The sequence below is a fragment of the Mirounga leonina genome, unplaced genomic scaffold, assembly GCF_011800145.1.
Source record: "Mirounga leonina isolate KUSES-001 unplaced genomic scaffold, KU_Mleo_1.0 Mir_104, whole genome shotgun sequence".
In the NCBI taxonomy this organism is placed as follows: Eukaryota; Metazoa; Chordata; class Mammalia; order Carnivora; family Phocidae; genus Mirounga; species Mirounga leonina.
The window spans coordinates 11999751-12025780 of record NW_023270231.1 but is presented as its reverse complement, the minus strand read 5'-3'; the positions used below and the strand labels follow the sequence as shown (position 1 = coordinate 12025780).

The 26030-nt window shown below is 35.5% G+C and overlaps 1 protein-coding gene across 1 annotated transcript in view; it reads right to left on the bottom strand.

Moving 5' to 3' along the window:
- The window catches only part of TENM2 (teneurin transmembrane protein 2), a 923830-nt gene that overhangs the window by 838232 nt on the left and 59568 nt on the right, over positions 1–26030 (bottom strand). The window contains exon 2 of the mRNA XM_035013873.1: positions 7312–7587. Coding sequence (XP_034869764.1) covers positions 7312–7587 — 276 coding nt within the window. The remainder of the gene's footprint in view (positions 1–7311; positions 7588–26030) is intronic.

Genomic DNA, 26030 nt, shown 5'->3' with positions numbered 1-26030 from the left:
ATGTGTGTGTTTTTTAAAATATACATATTTTACCAATATGCATGACTTTATAAATACCGATTTTTGTCTTTGTAAAATTAATTTCAAAGATCCTTTTGGATCATGTATGTGTGATAGCGTATTTCTTGCATAAAATAAATACTTCCCAATTCTCCTCTTGTGCCTGGACTCTGTGTAAGTCCATGCCCCTCTTTTTTTATGTTTAACACAAGCAGAGATACTGCTGTGGTGTCAATCTTTCCTGTTCCCCTCAGGCCAGAGTAAGCCTCCATGAATGGAATTCCCAAGGAATGCCAACTCAGATATTTCAGCCCCTTCCACTAGTAAACACGCTTGTATTTCAATTACATTTTCTCCTTAGCAAATATCCTTGGGATGCTAAGAGAACTGGGAGTATACTACACTCTGAGCAAGAGCCATCCCTGAACAACACTCAGGGATCCTGCTTATCCACTTGGAGAGGAGCATTTCTGAGTTTGTGGAGCACTGTTTCCAGTTCTTGTTCCCAGCTCAGCATTATCCGACATTGCTCCAAGTTTTTCTCTCTTGGGGCACTGGAGGCCTTTGTATATCACTGCATTTTCCTCTTCTAGCCTTTGCTTTATGGTCTTTCACTTCATTGTAACAGACTCCATAAACCCTTTGCCTGATCAAAACTGAACATAATTAGTACAAAGTCATTTTCCTCCTCTTTAAATGGCTTCTTCCTAAAAAGCCCTGAGGTTTTCCTCAATCAGCTGAAATAACTAAAATTTTTAAAGTAGGTTTTCCCTTCATCTCTGTCCTGAAAGTCCATCTAGATACTTTTACTTTAGAATAGCTTTAAGTATATATGTTAGAATCAAAAATTCTGACTGTAACTTCTTAGTATGGCAGAAGATGGGGTTGGCGAATCATGCACTCACCATCCCCTCCCACACACATACAATTACTTTCTTAATCTCCAAATTAAATTGATTTTCATTTGATTTAATTTTATAAGAACACCTTAAAATTATTTTAGAAATTTGGTCTAGCAAAATTAAGCCCATGTTCCAGATGAGTCAAACTTAACAAAGAACAAGAAACATCCCTATTTTAAGCACACATGAAATTAAGCTAACACTGTTTGTTTCTGGCGTTCTCTCTACCATTTTTATTGTCTGTGGTTTCCCTGAAGGGAGCACATAGGTCAAGGTTGGTAACTCAAGTGCTACAAAAGCTAAGCAGACTGTAAATGAGTGGAGTAGACTGAAGGGAGCTCAGGTGAACCAGGTGAACCAGGTGACATGGGCCCATCTAGAACTACCATGGTGACTATTTCTAACCAAATTTGTCCAGAAGGAAAGCTGGACAAGTGTTACTGGATCTTGTATATTTCAAAAGAAGCCAACAATAAAAATTTCTACTTAAAAGTGTTGGTTCGTAATGTCAAATTTTTTAAAACACTGGACTGACCAAATAAAACAACTCATGAACTACAGTTCATAGCCTCTATGTTAATGACCATTCTGTGAATCTCTCCCCTCGACCTTGGATGCCTTTAACATGCCTCAAAGTGAGTTTAGGGAAACTGGGAAGGACAATTTTCAAGGTAGTTCTTTCGGCTAGACTAAATAATACTCAACATTAAATCACAAGTAACATTTTTCCTCTTCAGTATAAGTATATATACATAATACGTATACGTCTGTAATTTCTATGCTACTTACAAATCTATTACTTGAAATTTTCTCCTTCCCCTCACTGTGGCCTAGTTTCAGAATAGGTAAATGAAATGTCTCATTACTTCTCATATGCCTTCACAATCCCTTTTTAGCTTCATATTTTATTTTGTGCAGCTTCATCCAGATGCAGTTGTCCATAGAAAATTTGTACTATCAACTTCCTTAGCTTTAACTCATTGTCTTTATGGCTTTAGTACTTGATTGTGTCTCTCCCTGCAAATGTAAATTTAGTTTGATCCTTGATGAACAACAACTAAACTGAAAAGTGACTGAACAATAAGCAAAAAAGTGAAGAGTTTTCTGAGTGGAGAGGCTTTCAATGGTGAAGTGACAAAAACAGTTTGCCTCTCACCCAGTTACTGCCTTTGCTGCTTAACTGAAGTGAAAGTACAGATATCAGGAACTCAGCAGCTTAAAACCGAGTGATTATCCACCAAGCCCAATGTCTCCCTGAAGGCCTAGAGATTACACGTGTAATAATCAGGCTGCCCTTGCCAAAAGTAAGGCTTAGTGCTTCATTTTATTTATTGTATTTATTGAATGGCGCCATTCCTTGATAGCCCCCAGGAGCATTAACAAACATGAAAGAAACCACCAAAGGAAAGAAAGAAATATATAAATAACTAAAAACCATGCCACTAAAGTTTATAATCTGGAACATGCAGTATTGACACTCTTTCAAGTCATCTGTTCTACCTTCAAGTAATGTCAGCATTGCTTTCATTTGCCAAAAACCTAAATCTCTAAAGTCTTGTACAGGTCCCTTTGCAAAACATCCATCCTTCCACTTCTTCCTAATGTACCAAGCCAAGTGACAGTGTGATATTCCTAAATTTTGCACCTGGTTCTATATTATTATCACCTGTATTTTAGCATTGCGATGATCATATATTTAAGACTCCTGTTAATAAACCTTTCGTAAAATAAGGTGCCTCTATAGCCTCTAATATGTGAATTTTTAGGGAATCGAGCAGTTATTAAAATCATATCATCCTTTCATTTAGGAATAGACAAGATGAGAACCTTCTGATGGGTGATTTTTTTTTCTCATGTCTTTAACTTTTCAATCTATGATGACTCACATCACATTCCTTACAAATATTACTCTTTCAAATTTGCAAGTATAAAAAAATAAAGTTTAAAAATACCATTTGAAATAATTGTCATCAAAATGGATTTAAAGTTTGTTTTGTTTTCTTCCATGTTTTTTGTTTTGTTTCATTTTTAAGGAATTGAAACAATATTTTCTTTCTATGGAAGTTTTTTCCATAAAGTTTGGCTGGAAAAGAAATCATCCCTGTATCTACATCAAAAGTATGGTCAAGTATTACTGCATGATTTCTGTAGCTTGTTTACTATTCTTATTCTCGACTTTAAGAGCAAAATTATGAGTCTTTGGCTATAATTATCTAGTGCTTATAATAAGTCTTTATATCTGTTCCAGGTATTCTCTGTAAATTTTACATGTGAGATGACGGGGAAGAAGAAAGGAGTAGAGTGGATTATAAAACAAAATAAACTTAAAAGTCTGTAAGTGTAATAGAGTGGCTCAGAAATAGAAACCCACTAGCAGGTCTTGGATGTGCTTATATACAGAACACTCTAATGAATTTATTGAGGGGTTGCTTTTTGAAGAGAAAGGATGAAGACTTGAGAAACTCACCTCACATGACAAATAAATGAATGCAGTGTGGTTGGTGGCAATAACCTATAGATATTGTCCCTGGTATTAAGGAAAATCCTTCCTCCCCTCAGAGTTCATTCCTCATGCCTCAATTAACATGCAATGAGTATCTGGGTGGGTTCAAGCCCTCCTCAAGAGGAAGGAACACTGCAGTTCTCAGCCAAGAGGACTCACAATCTAATAGAATCTATGTTCCACAAATACACTTTACACAAATCCATTATGTGCCAAGAGCCAGCTTGTTTTATAAATGCATTTTGTGAAATGCAATGAAATTAACCCAACATTTATATTTTCAACCTCAAAGTACATTATGAGAATTATAAATTTCCCAATTGACAAGAGTTGAAAATGAACATTGTCCTTATTTACTTTGGGTGAAAGCAGAGAGGGTAAGGGAAGGCTAATTTTCTTCTTTAACCAAGGCCAGATTTAGTTTTCTATAATTTCTGGCTCTCTATTCCATAGACAAGCTTCTTTTCTTTGTGTTTTCTTTTTTTTTTTTCTTTCTGGATTCCTAATAAAATAAGTAAAACTAGAATTATGTTGAAAAAAAAACTACTCAAGGATATTTTAAGTCCCCAAGGTGAAGAAACCGCCTAAGGGAGTCAAGAGTACATAGACCAGATTTTTTACCGTGTGTGCTATTCTGCATTTTTAAAGAGGCAATTAGTTATTCTTGTGTATTAGTGACTGCCCCATTTTCTCCATAACTCAGGTGATACAAAGGGCCTCAGAGAGGACATATTTTAAGTGGGACATTTAATACCCCAAAAAAGGGATGATTCTAATTTAAAGTCACTGAGGAAGTTCTTTCTATAGATGCAGTCAAATTACACAGCAGCAAAAACTTGGCCTAGCTGTTTTCAACTCTCACTGTCATTTCTAACTAAGCCATCTCTAACTTAAAGATAGAGTTAAATGACCTGATAAAACCACTTGTACCTGAGAATTGTTATTTATTTAAAGCAAGCACAGCCAGCACAATGTTAATTTGGTGGCCATACATACAGTGAGTGTAAGATGCAGAGCTGTGAAGAAAAAAAAAAAAAAAGGACAAATTTATCATGTGTTCAGTGTGATGGGACTTTCAAGCTCCTAGTAGGTTATGTGTGTCACAGGCGCATGCAGGAAGAACTTCTGGCAGGCAGAGTTTTTATTACATGCGTCTGACAGTTGGATACATGTTTTACACCACAGAAAGAGAATCTGTTTTTTGAGATCTGCTTTCACAGTCTAATTTTGCTTAGCAAAACCACAACTGGAATGTTTTAAAGGCAATTTTGAATAAGCACTGTGAAAATCGAGGTACCCCAAGATCCCACCAAAACATGAAATGAAAATATCTGGGATACAAAGAAAAGATGCATTTCGTGAGCACATATCTTTAAAATCTAAAATTGAATCAGAGAGTTTCTTTCTCAAAAGTATAGATTCTTTAACTTCCTCTCCAAGAGAGGCATATCTAAAAGGTTATTGATTGGGTTCTGAAGGACAGAGTATTTATTATGGAGGAAGCCATCGCAGGGTACAAGTGTGAGAAATTAATGATGGCTTTGTAAGTGTCCACACTGTGGTGTGGAACCAGTGGGGCAAGTGTCAATCTATATGATAATACATTCCCAAACTTCATAAAGTCAGTGATGTGAAAATGCATTGATTTCTTTGTGAGCCAAACCGAATTTGTCAAAGAGAAAGAGCAAGACGTTTACCGAAGTTAACACCTCAGCCTGCAGAGAGTGGCTTGTGCTTCAGTTTTTATTTGCTTAAAGAGTTTATGATGTGACGTGTCACATTCCTTATTTTTATTCTTGTCCCCAAATGAGAAGAGAACATGCATTATGTACATCTTCTGACTATGTGGAATACTCAAACATTTGAAAAAGAGAAAAGGAAACACATTTTTATCTGTACATTTAAAAATAACCAGCCAGCACCGAAGCTTGAACTCTGGCTTCCTCACCTCCTTCGTGCTCTGCCAGATGCAGGCATAAAAGAGTCGCTCAGTACTTCCAAGTACAGATTTCTTGATGCGAGTCTGACTGCCTTATAACTAGCATTACGGAAAAAATCGAGACACTAGATTTAAGGGGTTATTTCCTATCCATATATAGGGATTTACATAGACTCCTCAGAGGGGAAAATTGTTCAAGTGTGATGTTTTAAATAATATTGGAAAAAAGAGAGACTACTTTTGGTCTACCAAATACATCATTCATTACGAAATTCTCCTATCCATAACAGTTCTAGGTGAATTCAAGGCAAGCTTTTTTTTTTTTTTTTTTTTTGCTCCCTTTGCTTCACTGGAAAACTCCTTATCGTTAAGTTTTTCAGATGTGTATAGGTCTAAAAAGAGAGGGTGGGGATTCTGTCAATTTGCATAAATTTTGTATAGATGGTTCCCATGAGACCACTGAGAATGCCACTATGGAAGATTTGCCAAAATACCTTGTTTAAAACGTGCCATAAATTCTTGGATTGCAAGTGATTTTATTTATTAGGCAATCATACTGGCTCCACTTAAATAGTATCTGACACACTCGGAGTTGAAAAAGTATATCAGTAAATGGATTCAATGTATGCCTTTATGAAAACTTCTAAAAGTAATTTCCTATCAAATAAGTACCTTAGAGTGTTGAATGTGCCAAGTGTCAGAATTCTGTTAAAATTCAAAAAGAGTCAAGTACAGATTTTTCCTTGAGAGTACACCTTGATTAGCTACATGAACGGAGACATAAGTAAGACACATCTCCATGTCCCCACAGTAGAATAAATTATTTCAGAATTAAACACAAATTTAAATTCCACAAAGTGACATCTTTTTGAATATATGCAACTTACCCAGGAAATGATGTATTTTCAACAGTTTTGAGATTAAATGATATTTAGCTATGCTTTCGCATTCACAACAAGCTGTCCGCCTGCAAATTTTTTTCTTTTTTTAAATGCAAGAAAATACTTAAAGCTGCTCTAGTAGAAGTTTATAATATTTTATATAAACATTCTTAACTGATCTGTTTGTAAACATTTTAATGGCAATTCTTTCAGCAAACACACAATATATTCATAACAAACCACACAGCATTTGATGTTTTCTTCATAAATCAGCTGTACCTAATGCAATTTATCTTTTAAAAGATGTTTTTGACTAAACACAGTTCTGAGTCGCGAAGAAATCCACAAATAAGCACCTTATCTCTTTAATGACTTGCTTAGGCTTCCCTATATTTACTGCTTAATGATCGGAAGCATTTAATTTTCAAAGTTTCATTAAAACCCATCTACAAAGCTGATGGATAAGCAATAGTGATTTGTGATAGAAGATGTGGGAAGCCATTAACCTACATAGGTACCAAGGAGAAAAGTAAACAGAGAAGAGAATACTTTTTTTGAAGACAAGTCTCTTCCTATTTGTCATTATTAAACTCCAGAGCATCTGTTCCTGGTTTGATCTTCAATACGGATATGAGGCATTGCCGCCTGGAAATGAAAGTCTAAGATAAGGTAGGATTCTTAAGAGATCTTCATGGAAAAAAAAAAAAAAAATACCCCAGGTTGCCATTTACTGGGAAGGGGAAATCAATACAAAGACCTAGAAACTTGTGGCGAGAGGACATTTTCTAGGTATAGGTCATAGTTTATCAAGTTGCCTCTTTTGCAATGTAATTTACTTGCTAATAAGACCAACTGACTATACCTGAATACCATGTTATCGTCAAAATGTGATTTTAAAATTCTCTCCTCATTTCTTGTGTGCTTGAGGTTTGCTGGTTTATTCTTCCCGAGCTCGGAGTGGGTAGACAAGGTCGATTTAAAAGAAAATGAATGGTTTTATACTCCTCTTTATTAAAAAGCAGGCATCCCAAACGCCACACTGTGCCGTACCCAGAACATGAAAAGGTATTTAAGAAGCAGGCCTACCGTTCTCATCATCTGACTTATTTTCGTTGTCAGAATCGGTCAAAGTAAGGGCTGAGTTCTCACGACTGGACAGGCCGGAACTGCGTCTGGATTTTATCCCTCTCCCCCACAGTCTGATGGCGTGTTCTGGAGACATCCCTCCCTCTGTGTCGGAGTCGGCGTCAGACCCTGTGCTCAGAGAGTAGCCCTGGTGAAGGATCCCCATGTCAGAACAGTAGCCACTTCGGTGCGGGGAGGGCTCACAGATTCCCAGTTCCGCAAGGGTGAAGTTAGTTCCTAAGGTGACAGCAACAGAGAGACTGATTACAAATTGTGAAATGCCTTACAAAGTGGAAATTTATTCTTACAAAGAGCAGACAGGTGTTTTTCCCATCCAAAAAAATCGACCAGATTTCCATGGTATACAGGAATATATGAGCAAGAGTATTGAGGATATTGGGGTAAATTTGAGAGCAAAAAAGTAAACATCTAAGATTAATTTTAACCCTAGGCCACAATGCTCAGATTTTGTTTCAAAAATGTTACAGCATTTACTGTTGTCTAGGTAACACATGTAGCTGAAAAAACATGGGATTTATAGTAATAGCTAACATATACCAAGCGCTTACTTTGCTCTGGGCATCTTTTGTTTGGCAACTTCTATTTTATGTTTTTAAGTTTTACAACAGCTTTATGAAGAAGATAATATTATTGTAATCATTTTGTAAGGAAACTGAGGAACAGAGGAACAGAGAATTTAAGTGACTTACCCAAGGTCATACATCTAGATTGTAGCAAAACATGGATCTGATCCTTGAGCAGTCTGTCTTCATGTCAAAGAACCTTAATCCTCCAATAAATGTGAGTGGTGGCCAGGAGACCTGGGTAGTGGTCCCAGCTTCCCACTGGTAAGTCTCATTGTGGCAAGTCTCTTACTCCTTGAGCCCCAGTTTTCTCATCTGTAAAATCTGGGTATTAATCTCTTAAATTCCTCTCAGGATCACTGTGTATCTTCCATGTGATAATATACACCAAACTTTTTTTTTTTTTAAATAAACTATGTAATGTATTATTTAATTCAGCATCCTAGGGATGAAGAGTCAGTCCTTATGTTTTTAAATGATATCAAACAATGTCTCCAACTTAAAACCACAAGTAGGTTTCACCCATGGAGAGTGAATGTGTGTGCAAATGGGAAGTAGAAAATAGGCATTTATTGACCATTTATATGTTACCATGTGTTTGGCACGGGCAGACTGTGTATAGGCTTTAAATCTCATTTAAATATCATAATAGCCCAGCAGTTTAGACGTTGACCATTACCAAGGTCACTCCTAGGCAAGTAGCAGATCCAGGATACACCTCTCATCTGCAGATTCGAAGCATCTGCTCATTCTACAGTGTGAAATAGTCTCAAACAAAAACCAGCCTGGCAACATTTTGGCACAGTGAATGCTCTATCTATCTGTGTTCTTTACTCTTACAGGTTCCTACAAGAAATTGTAAACTTTTGGTGCAAATTAGATGAAATCATGTGGTACATTCTATATACTGACATATAAAGCTGATTTATTTTTTGTCTTTAACCAAGTTATAGACAATGGGGGAAATGCAGTGAAGAAATGCACTTTCGTGCTATTAGTGAGGAAAACCTTATAAATAACACCAAACCCCTGGTTTACTTTGTATATATTGATTATATTAGGGTCATTCCCTATCAATCATATCTCCAAACTTACGATGTAACATAACTACTCTATGATACTCCACATACATGGCATCATTTTCTCAGCTTTTATTTTAAAAAGGGTTAAGCAACTGTTTGTATTAACGTCATGTGACTTTAATTTGTAATAGACATGTATTTTTATTCTGAGGTTTTACTTCCCAACTTTGCTACACATTGAAGTTCCACAGCCTTCTTTAGTTAGCTGTGTAAATGGGATCAAACCCAATTTTACACATAATTGCCTCTGCAGAGTGAAACCTATTCCTCGGAGAGCTAACCTAAGCAAAACTTCCTGTGGGGATGGGGTGATTTCCTGCTCACTGCGCAGGGAAGAGGGAAGTCCTCATGCCACCAGCACAGTCCTAAGTGCTATTATTTATTCCCTGTGCACATTTTATCATGTTGTCTGAGATCCCTTGCCCAGGCACTCTGTTCCAGTTTGCATCTTTGGTAATTAGGTACTATCTCATCATTGTACACTAAAGTGTATATTTTAGTAGTCTATAAAATGAAAGTTAGGTTCATATATGTCTGATGTTACAATACTTTTCTATTTTTGTTTTCTCAGTCTTCAGTAAATGAATATGAGCATTCTCCCATCTTGTTTTTAGAGCTCATGTTTGCTCTGGACAGGCATTAAATACAATGCTTCCTTTTCCTACAATAAATGAAAACAAGTCAAACAAAAACACACATGTTTTTATTCCACATGTGGGAATTTTTAGCTATATGATTCCATTTGAAATGGAGTGTGTATGTATTAAGGCAAATTTCCTGATGGTTTTCCCACATCTCATTATCTGGAACTAGCTTCAAAGATCTCCTCAGGAAAAGAGAAACATCTGTGTGAGGAAAGAAGCCTCAGTTTTCAGAGCATCCCATGTGCTTTTCAATCTGGGTACCCGAAGTACTAGGCAATAAGCCGAGGGCATGGAAAGCCATGGAATAAATACACTCTCCCTTCTTTGGTTATCAAATTTACTTGACGAGAAGAAATTAAAGTATTATTTTTTTCTGTTAAAACAGACTTGAGATCATCATAAATCAGTTAAAATTTGCACAACTTTTAAAGTAACCACAAATGTTAAGAAACAGTGTATTTCAAGAGTTTCAGCTTTAAGTTTACAGCCCCATAAGCCACAAACAAGCAACATTGTAAAGAAAATTGGAGGTAAGGTACTGAATTCACTGGGGGAAAAAGTAACTATGTTCACACTGGCTTATAGGAAGCCAGGTTTTCGCCTAAATTCATAACAGTTTCCTCAAAAATATTACCTTCTAAACTCCTCACCTTCATCTTCCAGTAGGACCACAGTTCCCCAATGCTACCCGTTCCTCACAATGCCTAGTTTGGTACCTTTTGTCCTCAACTAACTCAAGGAATAGGAATCTTATTCTAAGTACCTGGGACAGGTTCTGGCCCAAGCATTTTCCAAGTTTGCTGGCTTAACATATGAAGCTGGTAAGCCACATATGGAAAGGAAAAACGGATCTATCATTTATTGAATCATTCAACAAATATTTATCGTTCCTAGTGCTGTGCTAAGCATTGGGGATATAACAGTGAGCCTTATAAAAATGGAGCCTATGACATTTACAGTCTAATCAGGAAAGAGACATTAATCAAAGAATCCCATAAACAAACTACAATTTATACAGTGAGAAATACTATATAGGAAAAGGACAAGGAGCCATGAAAGGTTATCTAGTGATTCAACTGTTCATCCTTTCACAGCTTGGCCAGCAGATGTTCATCTACTGGTAGACTCACTACTTGGAGGGACTGCTAATTTACTCCAGGAAATTATCAGGCCCCCTTCAGTTTGCTCTTACCGCACTGCTCCCAAACATTCCCCTATATACATTGATTTCAGACAAACATTTTTCACATAGTTCCTCTTACAGCACAAAACCCTCATGTCATACTCTTCTGCTCAGAATGTAAATAGCATAGGGGAGTTTTAATACCATGTCAACTTATTGTTTTGCACTTACTTTGCTCATTGATGGAAGGTTGATTTTGCTTTAATTCATCTTGTATAATTATGTCTTTATTAAGCTCCATGGCAGCTTTGAATGGAAGAGAGAGACTAGTCATTGTGTGATTCTTCAAGCTAAGATTTCTAGTGGAAAGCAGTCAACATTTCTTTCCTTCTCTACTTTCTTGCAGAAAGATAGAAAGAGTCATCATATTTCAGTATTCATATACATATGTTTACCTTCTATCTGCCTCCAGTCTCTCTGATACCATATTAAAGTGGATGTGGATGATGTTTCAAATGCATTTCATCTCAGGTATGTATTTTATGGTCGCTGCCAATAAACTGCCTGGTGTGGCCCCATGTTATATTATCAAGGCCAAAGCCACTATTTTTATTTAAAAAATCCATATTTATAGGAATTGGAGTATAATTTAGGGTGTTGGGAGAGAACATTAATGTCTAAAAACTGTTAGGTGACCAGGATAGCAGAACACAAGTGTTTAAAAATGATTCTCTTGGTAGGTCTCTTTGTCTTTGAGTTGTCTTTTTCTTGACCATAACTTCAGTGTTTAACCCAGATCCTCTTCAGAACTTTTTTTGAGGTAAATTTGGCAAGAGATATCAAAAATCAGCCTTTGACCAACTAGTTTTGTTTGGGGACACAATTCAAAGGAAAGATATGGCAGCGTATTGTGATCATGGCTTTATCTTCTAAGTTTTTACCAACTTCTCACACTTTGAAATAACCTTTAACTAGGAGAAGCACATATGTCGCTAAGTCAGAATTATCGTGTCATGGTAATACCAGGGAATACAAATAGCACTGGAAATGTCAGCATTTGAACAGATTTTCTACTATGAGGGCAGGAAGATAAAAGTTAACTTAGTAATAGGGGAGCACAATATAGAAAACTTGTATTACCTAAATGTTCAGTATGCAAGTCCCCTGAATTTAAGAGATGAAATTCCATACACGCGAGCAAAAGTTGTTACAACACGAAAATGGTCACTAATGATCACTTATAAAATTAATCCCCACCATCCCCACCCACTTACTGCTAGTATCTCTTCTCATATCAACCACCCTATCAATATCTCTATCATCAGTTAGTTGCTGATAACAGAAAGTAACATGGTGCCAATGTGAGTTTAAGTTGTAAAGCTTGTGAAGATGCAGATTTCTGTGAAGTCAATACAAGTGATGCTAAGAAACACTAGGATCATAAGCAAGGCCACATAATTACCATGATCTAACAGAATTAACCTGTGAACAAGAAAAAAATTGAAATGCATGTTGGCGTGATGATGGTTTCTTCAAAAGATGACTTGATGGGCTTCTGGTTTTGGATCAAGATAGAATTCCCCATGTCTCTCTACTTGTCCCACTAAGTACAGCCAAACCCCCTGGACAGTACATAGAAAAACTACATAGAAAGAGTTTAAAAGGGGTCTAAAGAAGATAGACTTATTAGGATCCCAGGACCTGAGTAAGGACCTAGTTGTGAGTTCCCTGGGGTTTCTTTTTGCCTTATATACCCCAGACCTGGTGTTGGAGAAATCTGCAAATTAAAAACATCAGTGGAAGCAGGCAAAATAAGCCCAGAGTAAAGCCTCCTGTAAGTTAAGGGTCCTTTCGTACCTCCACAAACACCCCAGGGTGGAATCAAGTGATAAAGCAGAATTTCATCTTCATCCAGTAGGAATGAGCCTTCCCAGACACCTGACAGGAAGGTGTCTTTGGTGGCCATAAGGGCATCCTGGACTTCCATCCCCACCCAGTGGTAATGAAGCACCCCTTCCTCTTCCTGATGGTCTCAGAGAAGAATTAATGTTAAATCTAAATTCACCACCACTGAAGGATTCATGGAAGAACTGTAAAGAGGTGCCCGTCTCCCTCTCAACCAGGTTGTTATCTGCAGAGTCCTAGTGAAGACTCTAAAATCCCAGCTTGGCTCAGCAGCAAGACAGCATCCCTTTTCAATCCACACCACCGCCCATCCCCCACCCCCCATCCCCAGCCCTGCTTTGTCAAAGTAGGCCAAGTGGGCAACTTGGACTTTCACCTCCATCTGGCAGTTAAGTCTCAATGTCCCATTTTTCCCACTGGCTTGGTGTCAGAAGAGGCCTGCTGAAACAGAAGATTTAAATAAGATCCAGATTTTCAAAACATAATACAAATAGCCAGGATACAATAAAAAATTACTCATCATACCAAGAATCAGGAAAATCTCAACTTGAACGAGGACTGATAATTATTTAAATAAAAGGTTAATGAACAGTCCTTAGGAAAATTAATGAATTCATCCTTTTTTTTTTGCAAAATACAATGCTCTGTGATCATACTGTAAAATTCAAATATAAAGTGAAGGATATATTGTACATCCATGCAATTTTGCCATAAAATGTATATTATGCCTTGCATAAGAATTATTCTTTATCCTTTTGAATAATTACAGCATAGTTGGAATAATAAATTGTATAAACATAAAATAAAATATACTATTGATAATCAATTTTCTTTTTTGAAGATAAAGTTGATTCTATTTTAACATTGATTCCATTTTTAAGTGGCCTTATTTCAGCATCATTTATCCGAAGACAAAGACAATCTCTTGTAAATAAACATGGGCCACTTTTCCTGAGCAAATGTTAGAGTCTAAATTTTCAAGTCAGAAATGAGTATGAACTCCAAATTTTCCAGCAAGTATTTAAGAAAATGATATAAATTATAATATTACAGTTCTTTTTTTATCACAGTAAGTGGAGTAATTTGATCTGATACCCTAAGTTTTTGCAACAGACAATTATCAAGAAAAATATGGCAATTATAAGTGATGTGATAATCTTTATTTTATTTTTTTAAAGATTTTATTTATTTATTTATTTGAGAGAGAGAGAGAGAGAAACAGCATGAGAGGGGAGAGGGTCAGAGGGAGAAGCAGGCTCCCCGCTGAGCCGGGAGCCCAATGCGGGACTCGATCCCGGGACTCCAGGATCATGACCTGAGCCGAAGGCAGTCGCTTAACCAACTGAGCCACCCAGGCGCCCCAATAATTTTTATTTTTGATTAATCAAAAATGTACCACCAAATTGTTACCTGATATTTAATATCAATACCTTATCTTGAAATTTGAGAAATTATTGATATGTTCAAGCTACACAAAATAATCACTTACCAAAAACTTACCAATATTACCTAAAATAATATTTTCAAGCAATCTAAAATCTACATATCTATAAATGCATTGATAACAATTTTGAAAACTACTGAAGAGACTACTCATGAATTCAAATGTTTTATGCTCGTGTATACTAAAATTCTTCACATAAACTCCTTCTTAATGCCCTTCTAAAGTTCATCTGATTTTACATACTCAGATATTTTCCCAAATGTTGACAAAATTGTTCATGAAAAATCCTGTGGCTTAAAACTACAGAGGAGGTGTGCATGCATTATTATTCATAAAATTTTAAGCCAAATGTTTATATTTCAAAAATTCACTCTAAGAATAATACTTTTCTCTCATGTATCGCTCCTAACATATTAATATTTTGATATTCTAAACTTTCAGATTATTTTAAACTCTCCCTAAATGCATGATATGTCACAACTTTCATAATTTTTAACTAGAATCATTCCAGTGTGAATAAACACATTCTGAATCAAGGAAACATCAAAATAGCTAGTGACGATAGGAGAGTTTCCAGTATCCTTGGTTGCTCTGTAAGCTTTATAACTTCAAAGAGAAAGGTGAATGTGGCATTCTCCTCTGATATGGTGGCCTTTTCACTGCTCCAGGCTGAACAAAGCCCGATTTGGAAAACCCAAAGCAGCCACAACAAAAGGTTCAGCTGGACTACTGCCAGTTCATAAATAGAAATGAAACATCAGTAACCTAGCTAGCTGGAGATTCTTTTCTGCTGATGACAACTCCAAACAGATAAAAATTGAATTCTGGTATTAAAAACTATACCTATCAGTTACCCTATATAACAGCATTACCAAGGTGTAGAGTCATCTGACCATGTGGGACTCTGCCTCTGCAAACAAATTTTTTTTTTTGGGGGGGGAGGGATAGGAAAAAATAAATAAAAGGACAATAGTGAGTTAGCTGCAATAGTCTAGCTGTCCTCTGTTTGGGAACAACTACTAGGTTAGCTTACATTTATGGAGGACTTCACAATGTGGCAGGCACTGTTCTACATGCTTTCCTGTACAGTTTTCAAATTAATAAGGATGACAGCCCTATAAAATAGTCACTATATAGGCGAGGGCTAAAGTGGGAATTCCAGAGTCTGTCTTAAAAATACTTGACCATAACTTCTTAGAATTATTTCTTCTGATGAGTCTCCATTTACTCATTCATAAAATAAACATAAAAATAGCACCCACCTTCATAGGGCTGTGGTGAGCAATGAATTAGACAAGGCAGGTAAAAATGGTCCTTAGGATATTGCCTGCCATAGAATAACTTTATAACAAACATAGCTATTGTGATGATCATCAGTTTACAGATGCAGAAACTTTATTTTTTAATTATAATTCTTATAACTTAATTTATAAAATTTATATTTTAAAATTAAAATTATAATTTAATTATAATTACTAACATTTTCTATTTTCTCTTGAGTTGATTTAGAAAGTTTGGGAACTATCTATATTTCTAGGAATATGCTCATTTCATCTATGTTTTCAAATGAATTGGCACAAAGTTATCCACGTATTTTTGAATCTTTTTAAATTTCTGCTAGATTTGTAGAATGTTGTCTTTATTTTCATTCTTGACGTCACTTATTTGTGCTTTTTCTTTTTAAAAATATTTTTTAAAATTTTCATTTGAGTATAGTTGACACACATTACATTAATTTCAAGTGTGCAGTATAGTGATTCAACATCTCTATGTGTTAAGCTCTGCTCACCACAAGTGTGGCTACCGTGTGTCACCATACACTATTACAATATCATTGACTATATTCCCTATGCTGTATCTTTTATTCCTGTGACTTATTCATTTCATAACTGAAACCTGTATCTCCTACTCCCCTTCTTTCATTTTGGTCATCTTCCCTACCTCCTTCCTTCTGGGAACCATCAGTTTGATCTCTGTATTTATAGATCTGATTCTGCTTTTTGTTTATCATTTATTTTGTTCTTTAGATTCCACACATGAGTGAAATCATACGGCACTTGTTTTTCTCAGTATGATTCATTTCACTTAGCATAATACCCTCTAGAACCATCCACATTGTCACAAATGGCAAAAAACAAAAACAACTCATCTTTTTTATAATGGGCTATATAATATTCTTGCGTGCGTTTGTGTGTGTGTGTGTGTGTGTGTGTGTATACACCACATCTTCCTTATTAGAGATACCATATGATCCAATAATTCCACTGCTGGGAATTTACCCAAAGAAAGTGAAAACACTAATTTGAAAAGATACATGCATCCCTGTGTTTATTGCAGCAATATTTATAATAACCAAGGCATGGCAGCCACCTAAATGTCCATCAATAGATGGATGTACTTTCTTTCTTTTAACTGGATTGGTTTCACCAATGATTGGTTTTGTCTTTCAAAAAACAAATTTTTGCTTTTCTGATTCTGTGTATGTTTTTAATTTATTAACTTCTACCCTTATATATAGAAATTATTCTTTTCCCCTCTTTTGAGTTTATTCAACTGTTCTTTTCCATAGCTCTATTTGAATCTTTATGTCATTAGTGTTCATCCACTCTTCTTTTTTTACTATGAATATTTCAGACTATATATTTTTCTGTAAGCACCACTTTAAGCACCATTTTACTACATCTCTAAAGTTTTGATTCATAGTAGTTTCATTGTTGTTTAGATCTAAACATTTTATACATCTACTGAACCTATTTATTAAGTTTCCAAATGTATCGTGATATTTTGTATATATTTCTGTTTTTGATTTCTAATTTAACTGTATTTGGCTAGAGAGCAAAATTTTTATGTTACTAAATCTTTGAACAATTTTGAAATTTGTTTTATAGACTGATAAACTTTGTATTATATATGTATCTGAGAAGAACACAGGTTCTCTAATTACTGAGTGTAATATTCCAGATATGTCAGTTAGACCAAATTATTAATCATGTGTTCACTACCTCTATATGGTACTAATTCTTGTCTATCATTTGCTGTTTGCTTGTCTTATCAATAACTGAAAGATATGATAAAATTTCCTATTATAATGGTGTTTGTCCCCATAGTTTTATCAATATTTGCTTTTGTCTATTTAAGGCTCTATTATAGATGTATTTGGGTTTAGAATTATTATATCTTTCTGATGGATTATTGATTACCCATATCAATTACTGATTATCATGACTATGTAGTGACTCTATCTCTAATAAACATTCTTGAGATAATAGCTGATTTTAATATTAGTTATATTTTATAAGGAATTTGTCCCTTTCATCTAAATTACTATAGTTTATGACACTACCTTTGAATATGTGTAGGATCTATAACAATAGCCCTTATTTTATTCTGGATTTGGAGTATTTGTATATTCTCTCTTTTTTCTTGATCATTCTTGCTAGGGGTTTATCAATTTTATCAATTTTTTCAAAGGACCAGCTTTTGGCTTTAGTATTTTCTTTTATTGTTTATTTTCTATTTCTTTAATTTTTGCTCTTATCTCGATTGTTCTTCTTAACCTAACACTGGGTTTTATTTGTTCATTTTTTTCTAGTTTTTTTTTTTTCCTTTTCTAGGCTCTTGAGGTAGAAATATAAATCACTGATTTAAAAACAGTATTTCTTAAACAATCAAGCCTAATAATCTTCCTATTCACCTACATCCCACAAGTTTGATTATGTTGTACTTTCATTATAATTCAATTCCAAATATTTTCTAGTTTCTCTTGTACTTTTATATCACATGGGTTACTTAGAAGTGTGTAATTTTATTTCTACATATCTGGACTTGTCTAGATTTCTTATCATTATTGATTTCTCATTTAAGTACTTGATGGACAAAGAACAAACTCTCTAGGATTTCCTCTTGAAATTCACTGAAACTTACTTTGTAGCTCAGAATACAGTATATGCTGCTGAATGTTTCACTGGAAGATAAAGTGTATTCTACAGCTGTGTATAGTGTTCTATAAGTATCTATTTGGTCAAGAGAAATAACAATGTTGTTCTCTAGATCCTTACTGATAATTTTGGGCTAGCTCTTCTATTAGTTACAGAGGAAAGGGTTGAATCTGTAACTAAGTATGGGTTTTTTCTTTCTCCCTTTACAATTGTCAATTTTTCTCCTCCTCCTCTTCTTCTTTTCTCTTCTTTTTCAAACTGTTATTAGACACATATACTTTTACATCTCCAGGGTGAACTGACACTTTTATCATTTCCAATATCCATCTTTTTCTCTATAATACTGCTTGCCTTAAAGCCTATTTTCTTGATAGAAAATACTCAAGACAGCTTTAAGTTTACTGTATGTAGTAAACATATTGTACATCTATTTCTGTTCCTTTCAACTTTTCTGTGTTTTTGTATTTAAAAATATGTCTCTCGTAGACCGCATATATTTGGGACTTGCTATTTATCTGACAACCTTTTCCTTTCCATTGGTATGACAGTCCATTTATATTAATGTAATTATTGATATGGCTGGATGTAGGTTCATCATTTTGTCATGTTTTTTCTATCCATCCTTTTTTTGCCATTCCTTTCTATATTTCCTTTCCCACCTTCACTTGGGTTAATAATTTTTTTAATTTTATTTTAATTTTTCTATTGATATTTTAGTTATCTCTTCAAATAATTAATAGTGGTTTCTCTAGGGATTATAATATGTATGCCTTGTCAGTCTATTCAGAGTTCTAATATGCTGTTCCTTCAATTTCTGCAGTTTCATCATTTCTCTATTCTAAAAATTTCTCAGTCATTGCTTATTAAATATTCACTTACTTGTATACTGTTTATTCTTTTCACTAATTAAACAAGTATTATCCTTCTCTCTAAATGTCTCTATTATATTTTTAATCTCTTTTCTCTCAGTGCTGTCTCTTGCTAATTTCTTCTTGTTATTTTTTCCAGTTCACTAATTCTCTCTTTAATTGTGCCTAATCTCATATTTACTGTATGAACTCAACTATTTTTTCAACAATTATGTATTTCATTTATAAAACTTACATAGCTTTTTAAGTGTTTCTGTTCAGTTTTTCTATTATCATCTTACTTGCTAATTTGCATATTATACATTTGAAAGTACAGATCCAACAAATTATGTTTTAGGACTTCAAAGATGAAAATTGGTTGTTTGTTGATTTGCTTGCTCTTAATTATGAAGGTTTGTTTTCTTATGTACTTAATTATATTTATTTTAGCTGACATTGGTTTATTTTAATTTTTGAAAATCACAAGGGCCTCAGATGAAGATTTGTATTTGCTTCTGTCTAAGACATGTGGTATTATTAATCACATACCCTTTTTAGGATTCCTGGTTAGTGCAAGAATCTCAGTTTCATGTCCTTTTTGCTCTAAGTCCAAGGTCCAATGTCCCAAATGTAGATCTGATATTAGTCCTTGCTTTCAGTGAAGACCTACCAGAAGCTTGCAGTTCAAGCTTCAGATTTCTGGCTTTAGCTCATTTTTGGTTTTTATTTTGTTTTATTTTAGCTGTTTGGAGATTTGTCTTACTTACTGTGAGGACTATATTATGTTTGCTTTGATCAAGCTATTCAATATTCCTATTTTTCAGTTTTCTCAATTGTAAAATGGAGGAAATTATAGCAGTACTTGCCTCTGGGCATTGTGTCAGAGAGTGTATATATTTAGAATATTCCAGAACAAAGTCAAAAGTCAATAAATATTAGCTATTATTAATATTACTATTACCATGTTACTAGTAAGTGTAAAAATGCAAAATGATGGACATGATTCCCTTTTCTAATTTTTCCTACCTCTACACAAACAGAATACTTTTCCAGCTAAACTGTAGTCTATTTAGATATATTTAATGTTTATTCTATTAATTAAGGTAACGTTCTAGTTTCTTGAAAATGGAGAATATTTGATTTGTCAGTAAAGACGTTACCAACATTAAAATTTTGACAAAGACATGACATTTGCATTCTCAGCACTCATGAAGGTCCCTGTCTCTATCATGCACTTGATGTTTTGAAAACATTTTGACTTTCCCATCACTGAAGGATTATTCTAGATCTCAAGAGTTAACTAATCTACAGTCTGACATCTTGTGAGATGGATAGATTGCAGTCTATCACCAGGTGAATATATGTATAGCAGACATTTTGTTCAGTAACTAATCAGAGTCTACTTTGTAACCACAAATATTGGGGAGAAATGTTAATGATATACTCTTGTTTGTAAATCAATTCCTTTAAATCAACTGCTTCATTACCAATTACTGCTAGGATTTAGATACTTGTTTAAAACTATGTTAAGCATCCAGGCACAGAGATTGTAGAGAATGGCAAGACCATAGTTTCTTAGTGCCTGCTAGCATCATTAAACAGGGAGAGGATAATTGAAACTGAATCAAGAGTTTTCCTTTTCTTCCTTTCCCACCTTGCTTCCTGTGTTCCAAACACATGTCGTAGGTTACAAGTACATGTAAAGCCTTAATTACATTTAGCATCTGGCAGCTGTTGACTTACAGAGAGTTGTTGAGTCACATAAACTCAAAGTCAAAAGGAAATTCAGGAATAGAAGGCAGAAGCTTGCTCAATGGAGTAAAAAAATCTTATATCATCACAGCTGAAATACTCTACCATCAGCACTATTTGTTCATGGTGTGAGTGATACTGTAACTAATCAGTTTCGGCAATACCAGAGACTAACTTGCCACTAAAATACTTCATTCCCAATGTGGTTTGAGCCATCAACTAAAGGGCCTTACAAGCATTGCTTTTAACAAGTGATGGATTCATTCACATACAATGGAGACAACAGCTTTACAAGGATTTTAGCATATCTAGAGGCATCAACTGATAACTCTTTAAAAACAAGATCTTCACACTATCCACTCAAAACTGTTATTACCAAAGTTAGATGTGTCAAGTAGTTTAGTTTATACAGTGCTTACTTTTGGAGGAAATAAGTCTCCCGAGAAACCAGCAAGGAGAAATACAAACCTTTAATACTGGCCGCCATTAGCCACATATTGGCAATTTTATGAGTAGAGAATTAACAGAAATAACCGCCTTGGGTCTTAATAGAGATAGACCTCAAAACCCAATTGTCAAGTTACAAAAGCATAATAAGAAAAATATAATGGCTGCTATATGTTGTTTTTACATACATAATACTAACAAGATAAATCTGAACTGGAAAAACATACACCAAATTCTTCATAGCAATTATTTCTGGCAATACAGAGAGAAGAATGCAATGGTGGGGGAGTGAGTAGAGGGAGGAAAGAGGATTTGAAACAAATTTGACAAAATATTAACACTTCTTAATTACAGGGGATGAGTACTGTGTACTTTATTCTCTGTACTTTTCTCCGATTTAAAGTTTTTTTTTCTAAAAATTAAATTAATTGAAAAATAGAAGTCTTGGACAGTCTATTTTTATCACATACTTAAAAATAAATATCATAATTTTTCTATTAAGTCATGTCTTTCAACATTTTATGGTTACATTTTGAAATAAACTACAAAGAAATGCCTCTGCTTGCATGTCTATTTAACATCTAGCCAATCAGGAATAAAATTATGAAGCAAAAGTAAAAGCAACTAATAGATAAATAAACTGTGATACATCCATACAATGGAATATTTTTCAGGAATAAAAAGAAAAGAGCCATCAAGCTATGAAAAGACATGGAGGAAACTTAAATGTATATTACTAAGTAAAAGAAGCCAATCTGAAAAGTCTACATACTGTACGATTCCAACTATATGACATTCTAGAAAAGGCAAAACTATGGAGACAGTAAAATGATCCGTGGTTGCCAGGGATTCAGCAGGGAGAGATGAATACGTGGAGCACAGACAATTTTTAGGGCAGTGAAAATACTCTGTATGATATTATAATGATGGACACATGTCATTTTACATTTGCCCAAACCCATAGAACTTATAGCATCAAGACTGAAGTGTAATGTAAACTATGGACTTTGGGTGATAATGATGTGCCAATGCAGGTTGATCAGGTGTAATAAATGTTTATTTATCACTCTGGTAGGGAATGCTGATAATGGAAGAGGCTATGCATGTGTGGGGGAAGGAGGTACATGGTATATCTCTGTTCCTTCCCCCTCAATTTTGCTGTGAACCTATAATTGCTCTAACAAAATATTCTTAATTTTTTTAAAAAAGTACATGCAAACAAATCATTACATGACAGGTATACTGCCAGGAAACTGATGTACTTTTCTCCCTAGGAGAAACACTCTAGATCCTTGTGATTAAGAACACACCAGAAGCAAGTAATCCAGAATCTGAATCCCTATTCCACCACTTATGGTCTGATGATGCTCAAGTTAATTAGTTCCTCCACCCTTGATCTTCAGTCTCCACATCAATAAAATAGATTTAATAATATCTATATTCATAAGGCTATGGAGACCGCTAACTTCACGGGAGCAGAAACATGAATACATGAGAGGAGATATAAATCTAAAAGAAGGGAATCTAGGCAAGTAGAACAAAGGTAAAGAGTCTCATTCATTCATTCATTCATTCATTCATTCATTCATTCAACATTTATTAAGTGCTTATTAACTGCTAAACATTGTTCTGCAGGCTTGGGATATATCGGAAAGCAAAAGAGAGAAAGATCTCTGTCCTAGTGGAGCTTATATTTTAGCTGGGGCAAACAGATATTAAACAGTTAACATAAGGTATAAGTGTGTAGCATCCTCAAAGGTGGTAAGTACTATGAAAAGAAAACAGAAAATAGAGTGGTGAAAGCCTTTTGTATTTTGAATAATTTGATCTAGGAAGGCCTTACTGAGAAGATGACATTTAAACAAAGACTTGAAGAAGTTGAAAGAGTCAGCCTTTCCAATACCTGGGGCAAAAGGAAACCATCAGTGTAAAGGTTCCAGGCAGAAATGTGCCTGGCATGTCCCAGGAACAGTGAGAGGAACTTTGTGGCTGGAATGCAGTGAACAAAGATGCCAACTTATGAGAAAGGGCCAGAGAGTTAATGAGAGCTGAGTTCTAAAGGGCTTTGAGAGTGATTTTAAGGACATTTATCTTTACTAAGGGGGAAACAGAGAGCCATTGTGTTGTTTTCGGGGAGAAGGGTGACACTGTCTAATTTTTATTTTTAAAGGATTGTTCTGTTAGATTAGAATACTGAAGGAGGGGAATAAGAACAGAATCAAAGAGACCACTCAGAATGCATTTGTAAGAGATGATCACAGCCTATTCTGGTTGTAAGGAGCAAAGTGGTGGGCAGAGTGGGATTTCCTAATGGATTGTATGTAGGGTATGGCAGAAAGAGTTGAATGTGACAATGTTTTTGTTTTTTAAAGATTTATTTATTTGACAGAGAGAGACACAACGAGAGAGGGAACACAAGCAGAGGGAGAGGGAGAAGCAGGCTTCCCACCGAACAGGGAGCCTGATGTGGGGCTCGATCCCAGGACCCTGGGACCATGACCTGAGCCAAAGGCAGACACCCAATGACTGAGCTACCCAGGTGCCCCCATGACAATGTTTTTGAACTGAAAATCAGAAGAAGGAGTTGCCATTAATTGTGATGGGGAAGACACATACAGACCAAGATTTCAATCCTGGATATCTGAGTTTGAACTACATATTAGACATATAAATGGAGATGCTGAGGATATATAAAAGATATAGATATGTAAGTGATATAGATTTGGGAGTCACTGGCATGTAGATTCTGTTTAGTGCCACGGAGCTGGACGACATCGCAGTGTGGAATAACTCTACATAGAAAAGAATATCAAGGACTGAGCCCTAAGTCACTTTTATATTCAGAGTTTGGAGCAAAGAGGAGGAAGCTGTAAAGGAGTATGAAAATGAACAACCAGTGCAGTAGGAGGAAAGCCACAAGCATATGCTAGAATAGAATCTAAGTAATGAAAGTGTATCAAAGAGTAAGGGGCAATTAACTGTTTCAAACATTGCTGATAGATTGCTAAGATGAGAATCGAGAATGTGACATGAAGATATAGCAATATGGTAATCACTAGTGCCGTTGGTGAAAAACAAACAAACAAACAAACACCAAAAAGAGTTATGTGGAGGGGTATATGTGATAATCTGATTGGACTGTGTTTATAAGAAAATAGGGGAGAAGAATCAGTGGCAATAAGACAAACACATCATCTGAGATGTGCTACAATAAGGACTGAAGGAATGTAGTGGTAGCTGATGGAAGAAGTAAATGCACAGAAGTTGGGGGAAGGTCACAGCATGTTTGTATGCTGGTAGGAATGAAAGGATGGTTCATTTAGGAAAGAGAGGTGGGAGAGCTCTTGATGCAACATTCTTGAGTAGATCAGTGGGACACTGATCTTGCACACAAGTGGGGGTTTCACCTGGGATAAGAGTAGAGATTGTTCATTTATAGTGATAGGAGGGAAGGCAGAGCCTGTGGGTGCAGTTGGTGGGAGTGGGGAGATGGTAGATGTGGATTTGGGAGTTTGCCACTGATTGAGGATGGGAAGGAGGTGCCGGAGGCTTAGGAGAGAGTGGGGAGATAAAGCAGGCATCTAAGAGTGTGAGGCCAGGTATAGATCAGACAGCTTAGTACAACTGCAGAGCAGAATTAAGGGACCACTTGAAATTTAATAAACTTCCAAAACTTCTGGGACAAATTTATTACAGTGCACATGTAACAATGAACTCATCATTCACCAGGGCTGCTTTGATTTGCATAAAAATTAAATTATGGTGACTATATTCAGTTCTTAAAAATGAGAAAATATTGGGCACCTGGGTGGCTCAGTCGGTTAAGTGGCTGCCTTCGGCTCAGGTCATGATCCCAGGATCCTGGGATCGAGTCCCGCATCAGGCTCCCTGCTCTGCGGGGAGCCTGCTTCTCCCTCTCCCTCTGCCTACTTGTGTTCTCTCTCTATCTCTCTGTCAAATAAATAAATAAAATCTTTTTAAAAAAATGAGAAAATATTAAAGGCAATGTAAAAACACCATTATTAAAATGAATGGTTCTTATGTTAGGGGGAAAAGTAGAGTAATTAGGGTGATGTGTTATATGTGGACCAATTTATTCCTTACGTGTAAATGTAACTATAAATTCTGAACCCACAGAAGTTAATTCATATTATATCACAAACTTCTACTTTTCATCAGATGGTTGTACCATTTTTTCAGACAAGAAGTCTTTGTCTCAAAATATTGAAATTCACTTTTTTAGATCCATGGGTGAATATGACAAGAAGACATGTCAATTTCAATAGCCCCAGGGCCAACTTACACCGTACAGTCACAAGGACCATAACACTTTCAAGGGCCCACAGAAATAGTTTAATTTCTTTTAAAATCAGAAAAAAAACGTTTAGTTTGTAGAAAATGTTTTAGTCTTTAACAATAATTTGTCTTTATATTACATAGTTGTAACTATAATATCAAATATTTTTTAGGGAGGAAGGGGCCAACAAAGGCAATAGTGCCTAAGGTTCATGAAAGTTATGGTGCAGCACTGCATCCTCCATGAAATCCTTCCCCGTGTATGGAAGGCCAAAATCACAATGAATCAAAACATCAACCTCCTCAAAGGATTTTAAAATGAAATGTGGACTGTGCTCTAATAGTGTTCCTATCCTGAAATGCACAAAGAACATCATCCCCTACACAGACATCAAGTGCTCTGGCCACTTGGCTGCTCCGGAGGCACAGGAGAGCGCCTGGTCTCCGTTTTCAGGTGTTCTGGCAAAGCTATGCCGAGAGTTAATATCATCCTGCCTCTTCTAATTAGTAGAACAACTGTTCAGTCATTACAGATGACTTCCTTGGCATTCCTCATTTTCCCAAAATATCTCCCAGAATCCAGTGACTATACTATCTATCTCCTCCATTTGGTATTC